General features: G+C 48.6%; 3 protein-coding genes across 4 annotated transcripts; 1 reads left to right on the top strand and 2 right to left on the bottom strand.

The window, feature by feature from the left end:
• Positions 1-8: 8 nt before the first annotated feature.
• Positions 9-11,355, bottom strand: Poldip2 (DNA polymerase delta interacting protein 2). The gene is made up of 11 exons (XM_006977484.4): positions 11,099-11,355; positions 9,529-9,610; positions 7,446-7,543; positions 5,933-6,029; positions 5,698-5,773; positions 5,472-5,579; positions 4,907-5,043; positions 3,922-3,948; positions 3,613-3,738; positions 1,779-1,858; positions 9-999 (listed from the first exon to the last, which is right to left on the bottom strand). Exons 1-11 carry the CDS (start codon positions 11,257-11,259, stop codon positions 885-887), a joined length of 1,107 nt encoding a protein of 368 aa, XP_006977546.1. The 5' UTR covers positions 11,260-11,355; the 3' UTR covers positions 9-884.
• A 55-nt stretch (positions 11,356-11,410) lies between these two features.
• On the top strand, positions 11,411-16,668 carry Vma12 (vacuolar ATPase assembly factor VMA12). Of its 2 annotated transcripts, XM_006977482.4 has the most exons (6): positions 11,412-11,681; positions 12,944-13,017; positions 14,034-14,123; positions 14,952-14,994; positions 15,195-15,307; positions 15,801-16,668. In XM_006977482.4, exons 1-6 carry the CDS (start codon positions 11,471-11,473, stop codon positions 15,894-15,896), a joined length of 627 nt encoding a protein of 208 aa, XP_006977544.1. In that variant the 5' UTR covers positions 11,412-11,470; the 3' UTR covers positions 15,897-16,668. The 2 variants fall into 2 exon arrangements, with proteins under 2 accessions (XP_006977545.1, XP_006977544.1); XM_006977483.4 differs by lacking the exon at positions 14,034-14,123 and having other exon boundaries at positions 11,411-11,681.
• A 1,830-nt stretch (positions 16,669-18,498) lies between these two features.
• Sebox (SEBOX homeobox) lies at positions 18,499-21,190 on the bottom strand. The gene is made up of 4 exons (XM_076543992.1): positions 21,139-21,190; positions 20,049-20,181; positions 19,733-19,988; positions 18,499-19,600 (listed from the first exon to the last, which is right to left on the bottom strand). Exons 1-4 carry the CDS (start codon positions 21,188-21,190, stop codon positions 19,220-19,222), a joined length of 822 nt encoding a protein of 273 aa, XP_076400107.1. The 3' UTR covers positions 18,499-19,219.
• Positions 21,191-21,277: the final 87 nt, after the last annotated feature.

Raw genomic sequence — 21,277 nt, 5'->3', positions numbered from 1 at the left:
CTCACAAGGACTGGAACTGAGATTTAATAATGCAAGGATGAAAGGGCCTCAACAGTGACTAGAGTGGTGAAGGATCCTGAGAACTGTGCAGATGCAGCCCAGTTCTGCCTCTTGTGGGTCTGACAGAAGCTCTGGAAGTGGCTCGGCTTGGTCACTGTCCATAACTTAAGCTGTTGCTTGGCTGAATTCCTGCACTTGTGGTCTGGATGCCTGACAGACTTTTGCTCAATGCTCAGAAGCCCACAGCTCCAGGAAACCTGACTGGTTTCGCCTCGCTCTTCTCCAGGCGTAGTGAAACCAGGCCTGGTGGCTGGTGGCTAATCAGTGTTTATAGTCAGGCACTCCAACCCTAAATGCTGGCTGCCTGGCCTCCTCTGTACTGGGCTGAGGGGAAAGAAGAGACTGAGAACTTAGTCCAGCGCAGCCCACTGTTAGCGGTTCCCCCAGCAGATGTCCAGCTTCTGAGGAAGACACATCCTAGCAGAGGCAGCAGCTCCCTAGAAGAGACTTTGCAGGAAAGCAACCAAGAATTCCCACAGGGCCAACAAGGGAGCCTGAGACCCTGGGGACAAAATGGCCATCGTGGCCAAGTGAGCACTGATTTACTGACCACACCTCACATTCCAGAAACCTGTGACAACTGAACAGAGTTCCCTGACAATTCTGCTGGAACATGGTGTAGGCATGGCCTGGGGCGGGGGCCAACCTTGGAGGAGTCTTATGTGGGTCTTCCAAGAAAAGTTACAATCCCCTCCAAAAAAGAATCCCAAAATTAGGGGGCCCATTGTGGCCCACAATAGGGAGAGATTTAGAGTTCTGCAGCAATTAGGGGTTAAGAGCTGTTCGGAGGGGGCCAACCTGGGCACTCAAGGACCTCAGCTGGCCTACCAGTGAAGGCCTGAGGGTGGTGTCTTCTCATCTTTATTGCTTTCCAAGGAGAAGGGTGGGATCCGGACATCAAAGTGGGAGCCATCAGGTCTCTCAAAACGAAATGTGCCCCTAAGGATTGGAGAAGCTGCTTTAGAGGGAGAAAGGGCTGAACTGAAAGCCCTCTTGATCTGTGTGCATTCAGCCACAGCTGGATGAGGAAGGTTGGGGTTGTCGTTTGCCTAGCTCATGACAAGATAACCAAAGATCCAAGAGTCCCATGTGGCCACACACAAAAGCACAGCTATTCAGATTCTGTCATTTGGATATACGTACTATGTGAGCAGCCAACCTGTACTTGAGATTAAGGGGGAACCCAACTACACAAGCAATTCAGTAGAGTCCCAAGTCTTAGGACCTAATTAATTCCTTAGCCCACAAACCATAACCATAAAAACCAGACAGTCGCCGGGTGGTGGTGGCACACGCCTTTAATCCCAGCACTTGGGAGGCAGAGGCAGGTGGATCTCTGTGAGTTCGAGGCTAGCCTGGTCTACAAAGCAAGATCCAGGACGGCCAAGACTACAGAGAAACCCTGTCTCAAAAAACCAAAAACCAAAAACCAAACAAACAAAAAAAACCCCAAACAGTCCACACAGCAGAGAATAACACCTACTTGTGTCCATCTCGGGACCTCACGCTGCTGAACTGACACCAGCTCAGCCCGCCCGCCCAGGGTTCTCACTTTGGTGCTGTTGGCATGAGTGGAAATTGGGTCTCATAAGCCTGCCTCAGTCTTCCACGTGCTGTGATGACAGATCTACATCTCCTACACCCAGCTCCAGCTCTCACTTTCTAACTGGCAGCTATCTGGGGAGCTGAGCAACATACACTCCAGCATATACACTCACCACATGTGCCCACTGGAAGCTTGCAGGGAGACGTGGCTGCTATACTGGAATGCAGGCTGCTCCTTGGATAACACTGGTTCCTAAAAGAATTCAGACAAAATGGGTCAGGCCAAGCCCCAGAAACACATTCCCTCCATCCTGGGGCTACCAAATACTGACCAGATGCCTCCTTCACCCAAGCAACACACTAGAAAACATATCTACAATGAGCATCTTTCAGTACTTCCTCCCACAGCATGGACAGTGGCCTGAGCCTCTTACTCTGTCTATCTCTAGGAAAACAAACTGGGAGCACTCAGGGAAGGATGCTAGGCAGACTTTCTCTGACGACATCTCTCCCTGCGTTCACTCTCATGAATAAGTGCCAGTCACAACAGCACGCCCTCTCTGCCCACAGATCTTATTCTCTTGGTGACCATGAAGTACTGTGTGATCCCTGCTTTAGCAACAAGAAACAGACTTGGGCTATGTAATTTGCCCAAGCCAGGCATGGTGGCAATACTTTTGATCCTAGCACTAGGAAGGCAGAGGCAGGCAGGTCTCTGAGTTTGAAGTCAGCCTGGTCTACAAAGTGAGTTCTAGTACAGCCAGGACTGTTAAACAGAGAAACCCTGTCTAAAAAAAAAAAAAAAAAAAAAAAAAAAAAAAAAAAAAATTGCCCCAAAGTTATATAGTATATAGCTGAAATTTGAAGGCAAGCCCTACTGAGGATTTTTTGTTTTTCAAAAACATGACATGTAGCCCAACTTGGCCTCAAACTCACAATAATCCTGCCTCAGCTTCCAGGGTACTGGATACAGGTACTGCCACATACCCAGTCTGAATCCTATTTACTTCTCACCCCACTTTCCCAAGTGTCTTCTAACAGTGGTGCTGGATGACACTAGTATTACGTGTGACTTAATCTCTCAAGGGACAGGGTAGGATAGGTACCTGTCCAGGTAATATAAAATCCAATCTCTTTAAGAAGTACGAGATGGATGAATGCAAAAAGACACATGAGCTGACTTCAAACTTTCTATGTAGCCAAATACAGCCTTAAATTCTGATCCTTCTGACTCTATTTCCTACAAAGTCAGGGTTTTAAAAGATATGTCATCTGGGTATGATGTAGCGAGATTGTTTGCCTGACATGCACAAAGCCCTCAGTTTGATCCCCAGTGCTGGAGTAGGTGGGAAGACTAGAAGACGTGCTGCTCAGCAGTAAGTGCCTGAGCTTTGGGGCTGGAAAGGGGCTCAGCAGTTAAAGATCACATGCTGCTCTTAGAGAAGACCAGGGTTCCAGAGGGATGTGTATCAAGATAGGGATTCATGTAGCCCAGGCAGCCAAGGATGACCCTAAACATCCCAAGTACTAAGATTAGAGGCACATAACACCATGCTTAGTTAATGTAGTGCTGGGCTCAAACGCATGATGGCAGGCAAGCACTCTACCAACTACATCCCGTCCCTTATTTTTTTTTTTGTTGTTGTTTGTTTGTTTGTTTTGAGAGCCTGTGTAGCTTTGGAGCCTTTCCTGGAACTCACTCTGTAGCTCAGGCTGGCCTTGAACTCACAGAGATCCTCCTGTCTCTGTCTCCCGAGTGCTGGGATTAAAGGCATGCGTCACCACCACCCTGCTCCCCTGTCCCTTATTAATCAGCTTCTAAGTCTCACTCTTCATCTATGAAACAGGTTACAGACAAGCTACCCGACAGGGCTGTCGTAAGACTTTTAACCACAGACAACTCAGTATGTCACTCTGTCCATAACAGAGACCAAGAAAACATACCCGAGGTTCCCAGGCCTGCTAACAGGACCAGCAACTAGGCCGTAGTGGCCCAAGGGTGCTCACCCTGCCCACCACCCCTCGTCCTCGAACTGTCTCCAAGGTGCCTGAGAGACTGAATATCCGCCAGTGCCGCTCCCGAAGCTGGACCACATCACTGTCCAAGTTCTCCAAGCGTATACAGTAGCGCCACTGTGAGGGAAACAGTTCATGTGTGAGGAAGAATAATGCTTGGGCCAGCCCATCCAGAACTCCAAAGGCCAACATCTACATTTTACAGTGTGGATGGCTGCATCCACCCTGGCCAAGAGGCAAACATGTGCCTCCACACCTCCCCCAGGTCTTTCCTGAGCTCCTGCCAAGGGAGACACTCACCCAGTAGACGTGAGAATTCTGGGCTTCCTAGAGGGGGAAAAGGTTTGAGGATGAGACTAAGTTTGTTCCAATCAACACTTCTCAAATGAAGTATTCCTGCAAGGTAGCAGAAACTGATCAAGCTGTGAATATCTGGGAACCAATGATAAATGTGATAGAACTATGGTCAACAGCCTCCCAAATCCTTCCTGCTCTGCCCCCTCTCCAATCCTGTTAAAACCAACAGAGCTGGATGCCAACAGAAATCCACTACATGGCTCTGTTCTCACCAGCCTCACTGCCACCTGGGCCCCTGATATCCTTACAACCCTCTTACGACCATTCTTTGATGGGTGTTGACATGCCCCATGACTGAATCCTAATAGGCAGGAAGTCTTCCATTTATACTTGTATCTGCAAGCCTAGCTTGGGGTGAGGCAAGACAAAGATCACAACACTACTAAACACAAAGTATGATAATCAGTCCACACTGATTTAGGCAAGTATATGTATATATTTTTTTCACAAGAATGTATGTCCCTCTACCGGGGGCTGGAGAGATGGCTCAGAGGTTAAGAGCACTGACTGCTCTTCCAGAGGCCCTGAGTTCAATTCCCAGCAACCACATGGTGGCTCACAACCACCTGTAATGAGATCTGGTGCCCTCTTCTGGCCTGCATTCACATATGCTGTATACATACATACATACATACATACAAACATAAATAAAGAAATAAAAAGAATGTCCCTCTACCAGAAGGGGGAATGAGGAGCTAGCATGGAGGACTACTTCCTGGCCTGTGGGTTTCCTGCTCTAAGTCATGGTGCTGGCCATTATTACAAAGAGGCTACTCAACCCCACCCCATACATGAGCACTTGAGAGCAGAACCACAGGGCAGGGTTTAGGATTAGATACACTCTCACCCCATCCCAACAATCACATCAAGGATACCACACAGAATCTGGGGCCTAGTCTTGCGGGAAGAAGCCCACGAGAGCACTTACCCTCATGCCCATATAGAAAGGGATGACTGTGACACGGATGTTCTCAGTTGTTTCCCGGTGGACATCAGAGAGCTCTAGCCAGGGGTGATTCTTCTCTTGCCAGGCCCGTAGTGTTTCTCGAGCCACAAAAGGGGGTGCTAGGGGAGACAGCAGGTTAGTGAAGACTCTGCAGAGTCCTAGGCACAGCACCGACTCTCCAACTGTCCCTCCCAGAAACCCCTTCCCAGTTATGCCCAAGGGGACGAGACCAACACATAGCAAAAGCAGGCTGGAAGAAGGTGCAGGGCTGCTACTGAGATTAAGTAGCATGACACCGTGGGAAAGGACCGGGAGTTAAGAGCCCTGGCATTCGTTGGAACCTCTGGTTGTTACTATCTAGCAATTGTGAATTGCTTCTCATCACCCCAGCCTGTTTCTGCTGGTGTAAGGAAACAGAAGCCACTGACCACACAGGACACAGGGAAAGTGAGAAGGGATATGGGACTAGATCTAGCTGCCAGGTATGTCTGATACTCAGCTTCAAGAAAGGGCCTTCTCCTTCCTGCCTCCCTTCCTGAGAGATTACCTTTTGTCTGGTCATAGAGAAGAAATCTTTCGAAGAGCTCATGTTGGATGGGAACCTGATCTGTGGAGGTGTAGGGGAGGATGTCTTCATGGCTGACATAGTCCAAGCCTGGCACAGAGAGGCAGAGCTGATAAGACTCAGAGCACCATGATCCCTCCCAGCAGATGACAGGACATCAGATTCCTCTCCCTGGGACACAGCAGACCCCTGCTCCTCAGGTCCTCACCTGGGATGGCATAGAGGGCCCGGCTGTCATCATGGTTAGCCAAGAAGGTCACAGCTTCTGTCTGAGATCTCTGAGACTGAAGCAGAAGGTGATTCAAAGGTTTCTTGGCCACTACCCAGTCCTGAGGCCTTGATGTTCAGGGCTGACCTCAGCTCTGTCTGACCCCTCTTTGTCCCTAAATGAGTGAAGGGACCCCATGGAAGGGACCCCAGGCCCAGGCACTTTGCTTACTTACTATATGTGGACAGTCACGGGCATCAATCAGCACCTGATAGTAAGTGTGAGTTTTGCCTTTCACCTCCTTAGAGCCATGACCAGCGGGGTTCTCTGCTCTGCGGGGTAGGAAAAGCAGCTCAGATCACTCCAGAGAAGTGGAAGCTGTACCTGGCTCAGCTAACTAACACCTCCTCTCCAAAATGGGCTGGTTCATGATCTGAAGGGGCCTTGGCACAGGTTGGCACCTGCTCAATGCCACCTCCAGCTAGCCTCTCCCCAGTGAGAGCAAACATTGGAGCCTGCAGGACCCATGCAGTTACCGTTCTCTGGGCATCTCCTAGAGGAGGGCCATGACAAAAGAATCCAGTTGCTACCTGAGTCTGCAAGGGCACAAGGACTCTGTGCTTCTCCCACCCCAGGGTTGTCTGTGATCATTCAGTGGAGCTTCCTTCTTCTTTGAATGTACTCCAGGGTGATGTGAGATTAATGGAAAGATTCCAACAGGACATCAAGAAACCAACAAGAGGGGCTAGAAGGAGGGCTTAGTGGGTGAGAGCACTGGCTGCTCTTCCAGAGAACCAAGGTTTGGTTTCCAGCATCCACACGAAGTTCACACTGTCGGTAACTCCAGTTCCAAAGGATCCTACACCCTCTTCTGGCCTCCAGGAGCACTGCATGAGTGTGGTGCACAGACATGCATGCCAGCAGAACACTCATACACATTATATAAAAATAAAATCTTGCCGGGCGGTGGTAGTGCACGCCTTTAATCCCAGCACTTGGGAGGTAGAGGCAGGCAGATCTCTGTGAATTCCAGGCTAGCTTGGTCTAGAGAAAGTTCTAGGACAGCCAAAGCTACAGAGAAACCCTGTCTCAAAAATCAAAAAATAAACCAGCAGGTAAGTAGATAATAAAAACGAAGAGCAGTAGGCCATTTTGGGAGGCCAAAAGAGACCCTATAAACTTAGTATTAAGTACTCTGTCTCCATGGGTATGAGTGCCAGAGAAATACTCGGGGGTCATTTCTTTTATTTTGTTTGGTTTTTCTATTTGTGGGGTTTTTTGTTTTGTTTTGTTTTTAAATAAGGTCTCTCTATATAACCTTGGCTGTCCTGGAACTATGTAGACCAGGCTGTCCTTGGACTCACAGAGATCCTCCTCTGTCTGCCTCCTGAGAACTGGGATTAAAAGTGTGCACTACCATGCCTGGTTGGATTGGTTGTTTTGTTTTTTGAGACAGGTTTCTGTGTAGCCCTGGCTGTCCTGGAACTCACTATATAGACCAAGTTGGCCCCAAACTTGGAGATCCACCTGCCTCTGCCTCCTGAGTGCTGGGATTAAAGGCATGAGTCGTCGTCGTCACCACCACCACCACCACCACCACCACCACCACCACCACCACCACATAGCCATGGTTGGGGTTGTTTCTAAAGCCCAAGAGGATGCTATTTTCACCCCTGAGGCCCCAACTGAGTATGTCTGCCACAAGTCGGGCCACCTGAGGACACTATAAGCATGACAGGGAAACTTACTTTTCTGGAGCTGCAGAAGCCACGTCTCGGTCATACAGTCTGGCCTGCCAAGGAAACAGGACGACCCCTCGGTAGCCAAAAACACTATGAAGGAACAGCTAGGAGGAAAGAGAAACCTCACTGAGCCCGCCGTCCGGCAAACCCCTCCAGGTGGGGCGTGACCAGGAAGCAGCATGGGTGCAAGCCACTACAGAACAGTCTTGCCAGCCTTCTCCGAAAACTCTGTACTTAACCCAAACTGCAATATGCTCATGCCTCATCACTGGGCTGATCCCTCACCCTTCAAGTCACCTTTGGCCTTTAGGGAACTTTCCTTGACCTGCCCTCCTCTTAGTCCAGTATAGAGCCACTGATTATATTTGTCTTTCTTACAGATTTATTTTACTTTTAATTATATGTATGTATCTGTATGTGAGTATGTGAGTGCAGAGACCCAAGGAAGCCAGAAGCATTGAATTCCTGGGAGCAGGAGCTATAGACAGGTCCTCTGGAAAACCAGTAAGTGCTCTTAACTGCTAGGCCTTCTCTCCAACCCCTACTGACCATGTTTATATCATTTTCTTGGAGCTATGAACTCCAGAAAGAACACTCATGCATAACACCGGGTAAATTTTAGGCATACAAATAAAATAAATAGTAAGCTTCCCTTACTTACAATGGAACTTTTGTTTCAGGGGGGGTTTGAAGTTTTATAAGCCAGTCTGGACTCAGTCTTGCTAAGTAGATAAGAATGACCTCAAAGTCCTGATCCTCCTACCTCCACTTCCCAAGTGTTAGGATTATAGGAGTGGACCACCAGTCGGTTTGTGTAGCAGGATGCAAACCAGGGCTTCCAGCATGCTAGGCACTCTACCAACTAAACAACACCCCTAGCCTGATTTGTATCCCCCCCCCCCCCCCCAACAACATTTCTCTATGTAGCTTTGGTACCTTTCCTGGAACTCACTCTATAGCCTAGGTTGGCCTCGAACTCACAGAGATCCGCTTCCCTCTGCCTCTGGAGTGCTGGGATTAAAGGTGTGAGCTACCACTGCCCGGCCTAATTTGTATTTTTTTTTTTTTTTTGGTTTTTCGAGACAGGGTTTTTCTGTGTAGCTTTGTGCCTTTCCTGGCTCTCGCTCTGTAGACCAGGCTGGCCTCAAATTCACAGATTTTTAATAAGAATCTTTTTAAATAATGGTAATTATTATTTTGGGGAGGTGTAAAAGGGTACACGTGCCATGGTGTGTGGAGGTCAAAGGATGCTCTATCTAATCAGTTCTCTCCTCCACCTTTACTTCTAGGCTTCCTCGGCAACTGCCTTTACCAGTTGAGCCGTATCACTGGCCTCTTACTGAATCTTCAAATAGCATCACTATATTAGACCTCAAAATTGAAGTGTTCCTTCTGCTCCCACTTCTGAGCGACGGGATTAGATGGTACTGTGCACCTACCTCCAGAAACCTCATCTTTAAAGAATTTGTGATTCTAATGCACACATGATATGCACAGCACTAACACAGAGGCACGCACACTAAATAAATCGGTGTAAAATATCTTTTGGGCCCGTCAGATAGTTCACTGGGGTAAAGGCACTTGCCACCAAACCTAATGAGCTGAGTTTGATCCCAGCCCCACATGGTGGGAGGAGAGAACTACTTTCCAAAGCTGTCCTTCGATCTCCATGCATGGGTGCTCTCTCTCTCTCAATAAATCAATGTAAAAACATTTTTTTTTAAATTTGTGATTCTGAGCTGAGCATGGTTTCTTACATCTGTAATCCCAGGATTCTGTAAATTAAGGAAATAAGATTGCAAGTTCAAGGTCAGCCTGGGTTATAGAATGAATTCAAGGCTAAACTGAGCTACGCAGAAGCCCCTGCCTCAAAACAAAACCAAAATTTATGATCTTGGTCTGCCACCAAACACAAGAATGGAAGCTTGGGGTTAGGCCAGGAGTCTAGCATCTGCTCCAGCACCATGGGGAAGGGGATGTGAAATGCAAGAAGAAAACACCACTGAGACTCAGCATTGTGGCGGAATTTGGCTCCATTCAGAAACAGAATATTCCATGAAAATGAGAGCTGACCCAGCACAATACCTACCTGCCCAGTCTCATATTTTCCATTTTGTTTTGGCACCTCAAACACACCAACTGTCTCCAGCACTTTGCCCTCTGCACGGTTTCTAGTGGGGAAGGAAAAGAATAAGCAAGTGAAATGCTGGGAAGGTAACAGTCCTTCTCCATCAGGAAAAACAAAACAAACAAACAAAACAAAACAAAAAAAAACCTAGCACACTGAGGGGCCAGGGTACGGTGCGGCCAGGGTATGGTGCCAGGACAATAGTGGAAGAGAAGGCCAAGGATGCTGTTTTTCTTCCTTTAAGACCCAGCCATCGGCCTCCACTTGGTGAAGCCTTTCCCAGTCTCCCAGTGTTAGATCAAACTACTCCAGATTTACTTCCCCTGTCTTCACTTACCATATCCAAGGCCACGCCTACATATCCTGGTTAAACGTACATCTTCACCCATGCCCATGGCCTCCCACAGCATTTTAACTGTCCTTCCAATTCTGCACTTCAGTTACTGGTGTCCCTGCCTTGAGTCCATGGGAGACTATCGTTTCCTGAGAGCAATGCCTCGTGTGTAAGAGGTGCTCAAAAAGCCTTCGTTCTGAGGCAAGCAGTTCTTCTGTTTCTGCTCTTACCTACTGCTTCCTTGCAGTATACTCAATAAACCTGTCATTTGCTACTTTGAAAAATTGTTCTGAACCAAACATGGTTCCACATGTCTGTAAACTCAGGGCTCTTGAGGCTGAGGCTAGAAGATCACAAGTTCTGAACCAACCTGGCTACATAGCATGACTCTCCCAATTCTACACATCCATCTACCTGTTAAACTATAACAGTGTTTACCCTGACCTCAGGACTTAACATCTCTAGATTCCCAAAAGTACAACATACAGTACAGTTAGTACTGAAGTCTCTCTACATACCCCCCCCACCCACGCAAGAATTATTTAATAGAACATACCTCTCTCAGCCACTATCAGGTCAGTTCCATCAATTACCTTTTTAAATAGGTCTAATTTTTCTATGGACCCGTCAAAGCACTGTGATTTTATTTTGAAAATGATAACTTCATACCCAACTCGATCACTCCTGCCTGGTCCCTAAAAGGCCTTGTTTACACCATCCCCAAGCCTCAAACCCTCTTTCCCAAGTCACATAGGCAAAACCAGTCTCCCCAAGGTCACACAGAAACCTAGGACCCACAAAGGTAGCCACTTAAATCGACTTGTTTCCCACGTAATGGCATCTTTTTGAGAGAAGCCATGACCCAATAGCGACTGGGGATCAAAGTCAAAATCCCGGCAGCTGGATTAAATGGCAGCCCACTACAGGTGCTGGGGACCCCAGCAAGGGAGGCAGGATTCGCTGAAGAAGCGTTCTCCCTCGGAGCTGCCCTGCACCGCCAGAGCCCTGGGCCGCGCTCCCTTCTCTGCTCCTGGCACATGTCCCAAGCAGCGCATGTCGGCTCCCTGCTCGAGACCCTTTCTCAGGTGATACTCCGGTTGCCCACACAGAGTCAGGCCTCCTGGCCTCCTTAGTGGCTAGGAACATGCTCCCCAAATTCTGGGCCCGGTCCCCTGGCCCCCTGGCTCCGTCCCTCACCGGGACGACAGATGCCTTCGCGACGTCGCTGTAGCCACCGGCAGCAGGGCCCCTGCTCCACCGACCGCACACAGCGGCCTCGACCCTCGGGCCGTGGCCAGCGACCGAGACCACCAGCGGCTGCCCACAGTCAGGGCCCGTCGGGCCGCACAGCTAGCCATGTCCGGCCCGAGCGCCCGCTCGGCTGCTGACACAGGGCCAGACCCGCGGCGGGGCGGCGTCCCGCCCCCGCCCCACACTGCCCCGCGCCTAGGCCCCGCCCCCCGGCCCTCGGGCCCGCCCCTCGCTGCTGCGCGGACTCCTCCAGCTACATCCGGCGCAGGTGAGCGGAAGTCCCCGTCTGAGATCACCTGACCCGAGCGCGAGCTAGAAATGGCGTCTTCCTTGCTCGGGGGCGAACGATTGATTCGGGCTTTAGGCCCTGGCGGAGAACTGGAACGGGAGCAGCTGCCCCGGAAGCTGCGTGCCCAGCTCGAGGCTGCTTTGGGGAAGAAACACACGAGCAGTGATGGCACCACGGGCCCCCGGCGCCTGATTCCCTTCCGTCTGATCCGAGAACTGCATCAACACCTGAGAGAAAGAAGTGAGCGGTCCCCCATCGAGAGTCACCGCCTCATTTTCAGATCTAATCCCTCCTGGAACCTCCCGCCCCCTCCCCCCGCCCCCATCACTCTCGCGTGCCTGCCAAGTTCTCATTTAGCCAGTCCAAAGCCTTTTCATAAAACCCCAGGTTCACCACTTACATCTTAATTTTCGTGGGAATGCCTCCTGTGTGACAAAACGTATTTGTGCAGGTTTTGTCGAGTGTCCTCTTTTAGGCCCACCTAAGTCCACCTGACTTCTAAGGAATTCGAGATTCCACCCCAGTTGTATCTACCATGTTGAGTTTCTCCTTATAATAATGTAGTGAGCTTCTCCTGTTTGGGAATTAGTGATTTTTCTTTCATCTCGAAGGCAAGGGTAGAGAATTCTGATTCCTCGCCCCAGCCCCCGTTTAGGGGTGAGGGTAGGGAAACAGAATGACAAAAACAAAAAACAAACTGTTGAAAGGTCTGAACTGAGAGTCGCATCTAGTTCTAGTCCTTTCAAAGAAGGCATTTCTCCTCCTTGAACCTGTTTACTTATCTATTAAGGGAGGGAATCGGGTAAACAGGCATGTAACATGTTTTGCCAGACTTGGCATATCCTGGCCAGAAGTGCAAAGAATAGATACTCAACTATTAGGACTTAAAGAGGACCTTAGAAAAAGATCCTCTAATATAGTGTCCTCTGAGTGCTTAGCATCACAACGACCCAGTCCTACCTAGGACAGATTATTTTCACAGAAATAACCTATCACTGGCAGGATAATTGAAGACTGACAATTAAAGTCAACTGTGAAGCACTAGGAAATACTTCAGTGGAATTTTCCTAGATTTTTCTTAGTTTAAAATGATCTTGAGTAAGAAGAAAAATAAATGAATACATAAGCAAAAAGAGAGAAAGAAAATGCTCATAAAGCTTGGCATGGCACATACCTGAAATCCTAGCACTTGAGGGGCTGAGGCAGGAGGATTGTGAGTTGTGGTCTAGATGAGGTAAATGAAACCCTGTCCAAAAAGAAAAAAGGGTGGGGGTTGTGTATGTGGTGCATTTGAGAGACAAACAGGTCTCTTAAGGTTAAGGTTAGCCTGATGTACACAAGCCTGTCTTGTCTCCAGATATATAAGTATATACATACATATATCCTAGGGATGGGTTAACAGGGATGGCCATTGGGGGGGGGGTTAAAATTAGGGCTACCCACTTCTATAAACTTGGTCTTCCAGCTTCATGGGTCATTATGTGGAACCTTTTTCTTCCCAGATTCCAATCTATACCTTCATGAACTCCTCAAAGGAAGTGAAATCTACCTTCAAGAGATTGTGAAACCTCCTCGGGTATGTAAGGGATATATTTGTGAGAGTAGTTATGTGCTGAGTTGGATGTAGATTTTATTAATCAACTTACGTGTTTGAAATATTGTATTTTAATGATTTGGAATGGCTGGGATATGATTCAGTGGAAGAGTACTTGACAAAGCCCTGAGTTCAAAAAATAAATAAAATTTGGGGGCCAGTGAGATAGCTTAACGAGTTGGGGCACTTGCCACCAAGCATGGCAGCCTGGCCTCAGTCCTCAGGACCCACATGGTGGAAGAAAAGAGGTAACTCTTAAAGGTTCTCCTCTTACTGCCACACATGCACTGTGGCTTTGTGTGCACATGTGCAAAGGAATACACACACACACACACACACACACACACATATGTATGTTATTTGGGGCCAGGCAGTGGTGGTGGTGCACGCCTTAAATCCCAGTACTTGGGAGGTAGAGGCAGGTGGATCTCTGAGTTTTAGGCCAGCCTGATCTACAGAGTGAGTTCCAGGACAGGCAGGGATACACAGAGAAACCCTGCCTTGAAAAAACAAAAAACAGGGCTGGAGAGATGACTCAGAGGTTAAGAGCACTGACTGCTCTTCCAGAGGTCCTGAGTTCAATTCCCAGCACCCACATGGTGGCTCACAACCGTCTGTAATGAGATCTGGTGCCCTCTTCTGGCCTGCAGTCATATATGCTGTATATATAATAAATAAGTAAATCTTTAAAAAATAAAATTAAATAAATAAATAAATAAATAAAGCCCTGTTCTGGAGGAGAATCTAAAAGAAAAAGAATAAACAAACAACAACAACAACAAAAAAAAAAATTTTGGAATCTAAAATCAGGGAAGTAAGCCTTGCCTGAAAACTTTGGAAAACTGAGATCCAGTAACCCATTTTCCAAAGCAGTATGCAGATACCCCCTAGCACTCTTAGCTATACCTTGCACTTTGGAACCAATGATTATGACATAATTTGCAGCAAGAAATATGTAGAAGAATGTCGTTCTTCTCATGTGGTTGTTTTTGCTTTAGAATCCAGAGCTAGTTGCCCGACTAGAGAAGATTAAGATACAGCTAGCCAATGAGGAATATAAGCGGATCACTCGAAATGTCACTTGTCAGGTAAGGGCCTACTCCTGCACCAGAAAATACACATAGAGTTTCAATTTTAAAAACAACAGTAGCAGAGTGTAGTAGCACATACCTTTAATCCAAGTAGTCCTGATGCAGGGGCAAGTGGATCTCTGAGTTTGATGCCAGCCAGAACTATAGAGTGAGACCCTGTCTCAAAAAAAAAAAAAAAAAAAAAAGAAAAAGAAAAACATGGGAATTCAAACTCAGTTTATATACTGTTCTAGAACCGTAAGACCTCTATGTTCTGCCAGGCATGGTGGTACATGCCTTTAATCCCAGCCAGGGCTATTTCACAGAGAAACCCTGTCTTGAAAAACAAACAACAGCAGCAATATAAAAGACCTCTGGGTTCTGTCTAGATCAAACATATCTTCAGTGTGTTCACTGAGAATCTTGGGCTTAGATGGTAAGCAATTCTCAAATAGCATAGAAATGGAGATGAGCCTTGGAGCTTTTTCTTTATTCAAGGAAGGGTCTCTGTGGCCCAGACAGGCCTTGAATTTTGAATCCTCTTGTCCAGCCTCCCAAATGCCGGGATTACAGGTGTACCTGTAGCTTTTTTTTTTTCCACTGACAAGATTCATTTGGCATGTTTCTGCTATAAAGTAGAAAAGTAGATGGGTTCTGGGAGCCTGGATCCTCCTTTTTTTGATCTAGAGGGCATCATACCACTTCCAGAAAAAGAAGCCCTGGAGAGGACAGAATTAATCTTTTGAAGAGTAGAAAGGGCTGAGGCCAGACTGGCAAAGGAGGATTTCTGAACTGCTTTCATTCTGAAATCACCTGAGTTTTTTTGTTGTTTTGTTTTTTTCCCAGGATGCACAGCGTGGGGGGACTCTTAATGACCTGGGAAAACAAGGTGAGGTACTAGGAACCAGGCTGCTAAGTCTCCCTCTGGGACTGGTCATGGCCTTGCTTCCCACTCCACTATTCTTGGATCAAGGCTAAGATATTCAGTCTTGGTCCCTGAGAGAACCCAGTAGATGGGGAGCTATGAGGCTAATAGGGTCTCCCTGAGAATGTTGACCTAATGTTTCTTCTCTGAACTGCTTTCCAAAGTGAGATCGATGAAGGCTCTGGTCGTTACCATCTTCAACTTCATTGTCACGGTGGTGGCTGCCTTTGTCTGCACTTACCTGGGAAGCCAGTACATCTTCACAGAAATGGCTTCGGTGAGTAGGCACTGGGCAGAACAAAGTGCCCCTTGCTGGGGTTAATGGGAAAGGGAGGATGTGTGTGAAACTGCACAGGTTATCAGTTGCATGTATTTATGCAACAACCAGGGGACACATTTAGCTTTCCAGTAGTCACGGGGGCGAGTAGTAATCTGAAGAGCTGCCTTTCCCCAACAACTTAGAGCAGTGGGATCCGTTAAGATAGTTCCTCATGTTGTGGTGACCCCCAACCATATAATTACTTTTATTGCTACTTCATAACTGTAATTTTGCTAGTTATGAATCATAATGTAAATATTTGGTATGTGGGATATCTGATATGCGACCCCTATGAAAGGGTCTTTCGACCCCCAAAGGAGGTTGTGACCCACAGGTTGAGAACCATTGACTTAGGGAGTGAGAGGGAATCTCCATCCATATTAGAAGTGCTAAGGGCTGCAGATATGGGTGTTGGCCTGCATCACCTACACCTGGTTCTTCCCACTGGCAGAGAGTCCTGGCTGCATTGATCGTCGCCTCGGTGGTGGGGTTGGCAGAGCTGTACATCATGGTGAGGGTGATGGAAGGTGAACTGGGGGAGCTGTAACTTCACCATCAAAGTCAGGAAGAAGTTTGGGGAGCCCTAGAGTCTCCATTGCCCATCACTGACTCTCCGTCAATCCATGAAGCATTTTGTACTCCGCTCCAGTTAGTCAGAGGACCAGTCAAGTTCTTCTTTGGGGAGCCATGTCTGCTGTCAGTTTCCTTGGAGAAGAATAGAGGAGATTCAGACAGCAGTGTTTCTTTAAAACTGAAGAACTGGTCTCAGTAACTGCTCCTGAATCCAGTGCCCATTTGCCTTCTGCGGTCCATTCTGGGGTCTGCTGAGTCTGGGATTTTCCCATCAGAAGTAAGTAGAATCCAGACCTTCTCCCCAAATGGGCCGTACTGCCTTGAACTGGCCCAAGTGCATAAATCAGTCAGCATCTTTCACCCACATATCTTGGCACAAGATCTGTACCTAAGCAGAAGACCCTAAGGAAGCAGAAGGCATGAACCTGAGAAGAACCAGTCAGAAAATAGGCATCAAATAAATAAGAGAAAAACCAGTTGATACAGGATGGTGGAACTAGAAGCCAGGCAGCTAACTTTTTCTAGAAAAGGAAATGGTATCAGGCCATTTTCCAGAAGTCAAAACAGGCTGAAAGAAATCAGATGATCAGCTATGGTCCTTCTGTTAAATGGAGCCAAAGATGTCTACATTGTCTTGTTGTCTCTATGTTATGTTACACTTTCCAGAATGTAGATAAGTTAGATAATCTGTTTAAGGCCCTTGAAAAATGTTATTTATCCAATAAATATTTCTTGTGTTCAGTGTATTTTTATTTCAGATCCTTTAAGAGCACAAAGCACAAAAACTTCTGTAATTCTGAGACTTGCTCAGTATCTGCCCTTGTTTGCTACATGGTTTTGCTGTATAGTTCTGGCTGACCTCGAACTCACAGCAGTCTTCCACCTCTGCCTCCTAAGTCCTAGGATTCAGGCACATGCCATCATGGCAGGTCTTTGAGGTCTGTTGGGCCTGCCAGCTTTCCTTCCTTCCTTTCATGTGTCTGTGTGGCTATATATGCACACAGGAGCCTGAGGGGATGGAAGAGGAACTGGAGTTAGCTGGTGTGGGTACCAGGAACTGAAGCTCCATTCTCTGCAAGAGCTGTAAACCACTGAGCCATCACTTCAGCCCCTCAAGCCTCTCTCTTCCTAACTTCCTGTTGCCGTGTGTGAGTGTGAGTGTGTGTGTGTGTGTGTGTGTGTGTGTGTGTACAGGTCCACATGTGCCAGGGTTTTCAGATGGAGGTCAGGACAACTTGGAGGGGTTCCTTTTGTCCTTTACATTGTCGAGGCTGGGTCTCTTGTTTCTGTTACTCTACCGCATACTCCCGGCTACCTTTTCCTATCTCTTCTCTCTAGAAGTGCTGGGATCGTAGATCAGCACCATCTCTTTCGGTGGACTCTCCTCAGGATTGTACAGCATAGGCTTTTATCTACTGAGCCATCTCTGGACCATGGTTTTCCCAAGCTTGTCTCATAGTCTTACTAGATAGTAGACATTTTGTCAATTATGTTTATCAGTTCCTGTTAGTAGGGAGAAGCGTCGAGTGTAGGAAAGTATAAGTGGCGTTTTACAGTGTTTCTGATAACCAGGACTGTTAGAGTTGGGTCAGAAAGCCTTGCTGAAACCTGAGGGGCGACTTGCAGTTCACTTCCCTGTGTTCTCTGTATGCCAGGCTGCCTACATATCCTTAAGTACCTGAATTTAAGTTGAAAGCCTTCCAAATGTTAGAGGTTTGACTTCAGCAGACTCTCTTCCAGCAGACTGACCAGCCTAGGGTATCTATTTCACAGTAAACTTGGGGTCCTTTGTTGGGAGGAATTGTCCACTGGATCCCAGTCCCTCCACACAGGCCAATGAGCTTCAGTGACATCAAGCTCTTACAAAGAGGAGAGGAGTTCAGTGGGCCAGGTACTGTGCCAGTGTCTGGAGATAATCAAGCCAAGATCTAGCTCATGCCTTGTGTGTAATTAAGCAAGAGGCAAGCTGCAAGCATCTTTCCATCTGCACAGGCAGAGAGTGTTGGGAATGAGGTGGCCAGTTCACAGCACAGGAAAAGGAACAACTTTCTGCCACATTTTATCCAAAGCACTCAGGTTCCAGGAGGTGCTTAGCAGAGGACAGGAAATTTGGTTCTTACCAGTTTCTCATGATTTCCTTGTGTGGAGCAGAGGGAACTAGCATTTATTGAGTTTTTTAATCATGTGTCATCACATGAAGTTCCTTACCTACATGTTTCCCAAGACAGGAAGGGTTTCCATCCCTGCTTTGCGGACAGAATTTCAGAGTTGTAGTCACATAGCAGAGCTCGGTTTGAATCCAACAGAGATTGATTGCAGACTCCATGCTTTTCTCTCCAGAGCAGCTCCAGAGGTGGAGGGAACTGAAACATTCTGGCATGCAAGCTAGCTACTGTGTCCCCAGAGCCTGGGAGAGCTTGAGCCCTTTAATTAACCATCCTAATCCCAGCAGAAGCCTGGACATGATTCCTACCCAGTCTGTGGCACCTGGCCCTCTTTAGGGATTTGGTGGTGGGAGATAGCCTTCCCAGGCAGGCAAGCCTCACCCCCACTCATTTGCAATACGACAATCCAGATTAAAGTGCAGAGTTTTGTTTTATTTGGAGATTAGTTGGTATTACAGATGCCAGTGATAGGAAAACCCAAGGCTACCACACCCCCTCCCCAGATCTGTCAGGTTGTTCCCACAGCCTACATCAGAGGACAGCCAATCTGATCTTTGGGGAAATTCAATCAACCTAAGACCAGGGCTTCTATTTCTGTAATGTTAATATCACTCTCTCTCCAAATCCAAAGTTCTGATTAATTTGTCCAGGTGGCAGGAAGTCAGGCAATGGGGCCCTGAACCATGAAAGGGTGGGTGTCCCAGCAGTCCAGCTTAGGAGCAGTACCCTTCCCCTGGCACATAGGTAAGGTCCTGGCAGGGCCCTCAGACTGGTGGCTGCCCCCTCAGAGGAAAGGGATCATCAACTAAGACAGTAGGAGTTGGGGACCCAAGCCCGGCAATAGAGGTTGACAACATGGTCCCTTACCTTGACAGTACCTCCTGATGAGACAATGGGCATATGCCCCAGAAATGACCAGGGCGCTGGGTGGTAGGAGCTAGACTCTAATCCCTGCACAGGACCTTCAACTAGGTTGCTGGAGGTTGGGAGTGGAGGGGTGGGTCTCTGAGCTAAACTCTGTTAGAGAACACTCCTATGTAAAAAGAGGCAGGGTTCTCTTATGTGCTCCATCCCAGGAGAGATGGAATGGGCTACAAGAGCCAGAGCCAAACTTACAAGCTCTACACCCAAATTAGGAGTGATCTACATTGGTGACAATGGCTGAGGTATAGATAAGGTCAGACAGGCTGTCCAGTGAAGTCTGAGGAACAATTTGCTCTAAAGAAGGGTGAACCCCTGAAGCCCCACTTGGCCCCCATGAGGCTGCAGCTTTAGCCCCTGCCCAGCTCTGCCCTGGACCCAAGCTGGGAGCTACACAGGAGGTCTGTGGGCATGCTGAAGCATGCTGAGCAGAGCTGGTGGAGTGTAGAAGCTGGCCTGGTGTTCCGGGGTCCCAGGGCTGCTGGGGGGTGTCTGGAAGACAACAGGAGTTGGGAGGAAGCTCCAGGCTAGGGTTTAGGGCTCCTGGCTTTCTGCTCTTGAGTCTCTTGGCTCGGCGGTTCTGGAACCACACCTGATAGGGAAGATGAAGGGATATCTCTTGGCACCAGCACGCTCTCCTGGGACGGAAATCCGAATACGAAGGCAGGATTCCCAGAGAGAAGAGGCGCTGTGTGAAGCCCAGAAGTTCGCTATTGCAGCTCACCTGGATCTTGGCTTCAGGCAGGTGAGTCACCTGGGCCAGGTGCTCACGAGTACTGATGTCAGGATAGGGCCTAGCTGCAAATACCCGTTCCAGCTCCAGCAACTGCCCAACGCTGAAGGTGGTCCTCTTTCTCCGATGGGGACCCAACCCACAGCCTGTGGGCCGGAGGCGTGAGTCAAACCAGAAACTCCTTTGCAAGAACCTCGGCTCTAAAGCCTTGATCAGCTCGGTGGCCCCAGTCCCTGCACTCCTCACCCTTCACCATCCCACCCTGCTGCTCTTCCTCACCCTACCCACCCTTTCCCCACCAGGTCACCTGGAGATGCCTCCACAGGACCGGCCATGGAGCTGGCACAGGGCGAGGAGCCAGAGGGCCATGCCAGGGCTGTTGCCCACACCAGACTCGGGCCTTAGGGTTTTAAGCTGTTCAGAGTGCACCGTGGCTCCGCCTCCAGAGGGAAGAGGCTTAGCGGTCACTCAAGGGAGGTTGAGAAAGCAGGATTGGGGCTAATCGAGGTCTAGGTTGGACCAGATTGGTGCACACCCCAGCTTTCACCAAGAAGCTGGTCACACCTCCCTCCTCAAACCTCAGCCTCTGGCAGTCTCTGCTTTCAGTCCTGTACCGTGTGAAACCCTTGCCCCAAACCACAGAAATCTACCTCCCCAAAGCTCCCAGGGCTTCAGATGCTCCCTAAGATCCCCCAGTGTCCCGGTCTTGGCTACCTTCAGGGAGAAGCAGGTGGATTCCTCTCCCACTCTCTGAGGACTTGGCAGAGAAACTGGGTGGGATGAGGATGCTGTTGGAGCCACCTACGGTCATCAGGGCTGGGGAACAGTTGCCACCACCAGCTTGCCCTCAGGGCTGCTCTAGAACCCTTTCTGGCTCCTCTGAAGGCCAGACAGGCTTCCTGAAACCCAGGATCATGGAGCCAGGGAACATTCCACGGGCAGAGCCAGGGGTTCACAAAGACATTCCCTTTTACAGCATTTCCTTCTGTGAGGGTCCTCTGAGCTTTTTTACTATGAGAAAGGGGGTGTATGTCAATGTTCTTCCTGTCCTTGCCTCCTCCTCCTCCTCCTCCTCCTCCTCCTCCTCCTCCTTCTCTCTCTCTCTCTCTCTCTCTCTCTCTCTCTCTCTCTCTCTCCCTCCCTCCCTCCCTCCCTCCCTCCCTCCCTCCCTCCCTTATCCCCCCCTTTCTCTCTTTCTCTCTCCACCCTATGCCCAGGACAGAGGCCTCAGAGAAAAGCCCCCATTGGGTGTGTGTTGTGGAGGTCTGTCCCTCTGTTGCTTAGAAGTTAACTGTGTTCTAGATGCACAGTGGACAGCAAAGCTGAGTCGAATTCCATCCTTTCGCTTCTCATCTCCTCGGAGGCCCTGGTTAACTCCATGGTTAAAGAAGCTTCACCTGAGAGGGTGGCTGGGTAACTGCTGTCATCACCACAGCGACTGGAGTTCATGTTCAACTGCAGAGCGGGGGTTGTGGGGGCAGGGGAGACTTGGAAGGGTAGCTCTCACAAGCCCCCAGTGTTTCTGGTTTAGGGAGA

Source organism: Peromyscus maniculatus, chromosome 8 (genome assembly GCF_049852395.1).
Source record: "Peromyscus maniculatus bairdii isolate BWxNUB_F1_BW_parent chromosome 8, HU_Pman_BW_mat_3.1, whole genome shotgun sequence".
Taxonomy (NCBI): domain Eukaryota; kingdom Metazoa; phylum Chordata; class Mammalia; order Rodentia; family Cricetidae; genus Peromyscus; species Peromyscus maniculatus.
The sequence above is the reverse complement of the archived record's forward strand: the minus strand, read 5'-3'. Positions and strand labels throughout refer to the sequence as shown.

Bases quoted from the DNA above. Each gene is read 5' to 3' on its own strand.
- Poldip2 (XM_006977484.4), bottom strand. From the start codon at position 11,259: ATGGCTAGCTGTGCGGCCCGACGGGCCCTGACTGTGGGCAGCCGCTGG. The intron at 5,580-5,697 runs GTGAGGACCTGA...TCTCTGTGCCAG, and splicing joins GGCCCTCTATGCCATCCCAG to GCTTGGACTATGTCAGCCAT. The intron at 3,949-4,906 runs GTAAGTGCTCTC...TTCCCCCTCTAG, and splicing joins CTTTCTATATGGGCATGAGG to GAAGCCCAGAATTCTCACGT.
- Vma12 (XM_006977482.4), top strand. From the start codon at position 11,471: ATGGCGTCTTCCTTGCTCGGGGGCGAACGATTGATTCGGGCTTTAGGC. The intron at 11,682-12,943 runs GTGAGCGGTCCC...TTTTCTTCCCAG, and splicing joins TCAACACCTGAGAGAAAGAA to ATTCCAATCTATACCTTCAT. The intron at 13,018-14,033 runs GTATGTAAGGGA...TTTTTGCTTTAG, and splicing joins AGATTGTGAAACCTCCTCGG to AATCCAGAGCTAGTTGCCCG.
- Sebox (XM_076543992.1), bottom strand. From the start codon at position 21,190: ATGAACTCCAGTCGCTGTGGTGATGACAGCAGTTACCCAGCCACCCTC. The intron at 20,182-21,138 runs GTGAAGCTTCTT...TTCCCTCTGGAG, and splicing joins TTACCCAGCCACCCTCTCAG to GCGGAGCCACGGTGCACTCT. The intron at 19,989-20,048 runs GTGACCTGGTGG...GGGATGGTGAAG, and splicing joins TCCTGTGGAGGCATCTCCAG to GGTGAGGAGTGCAGGGACTG.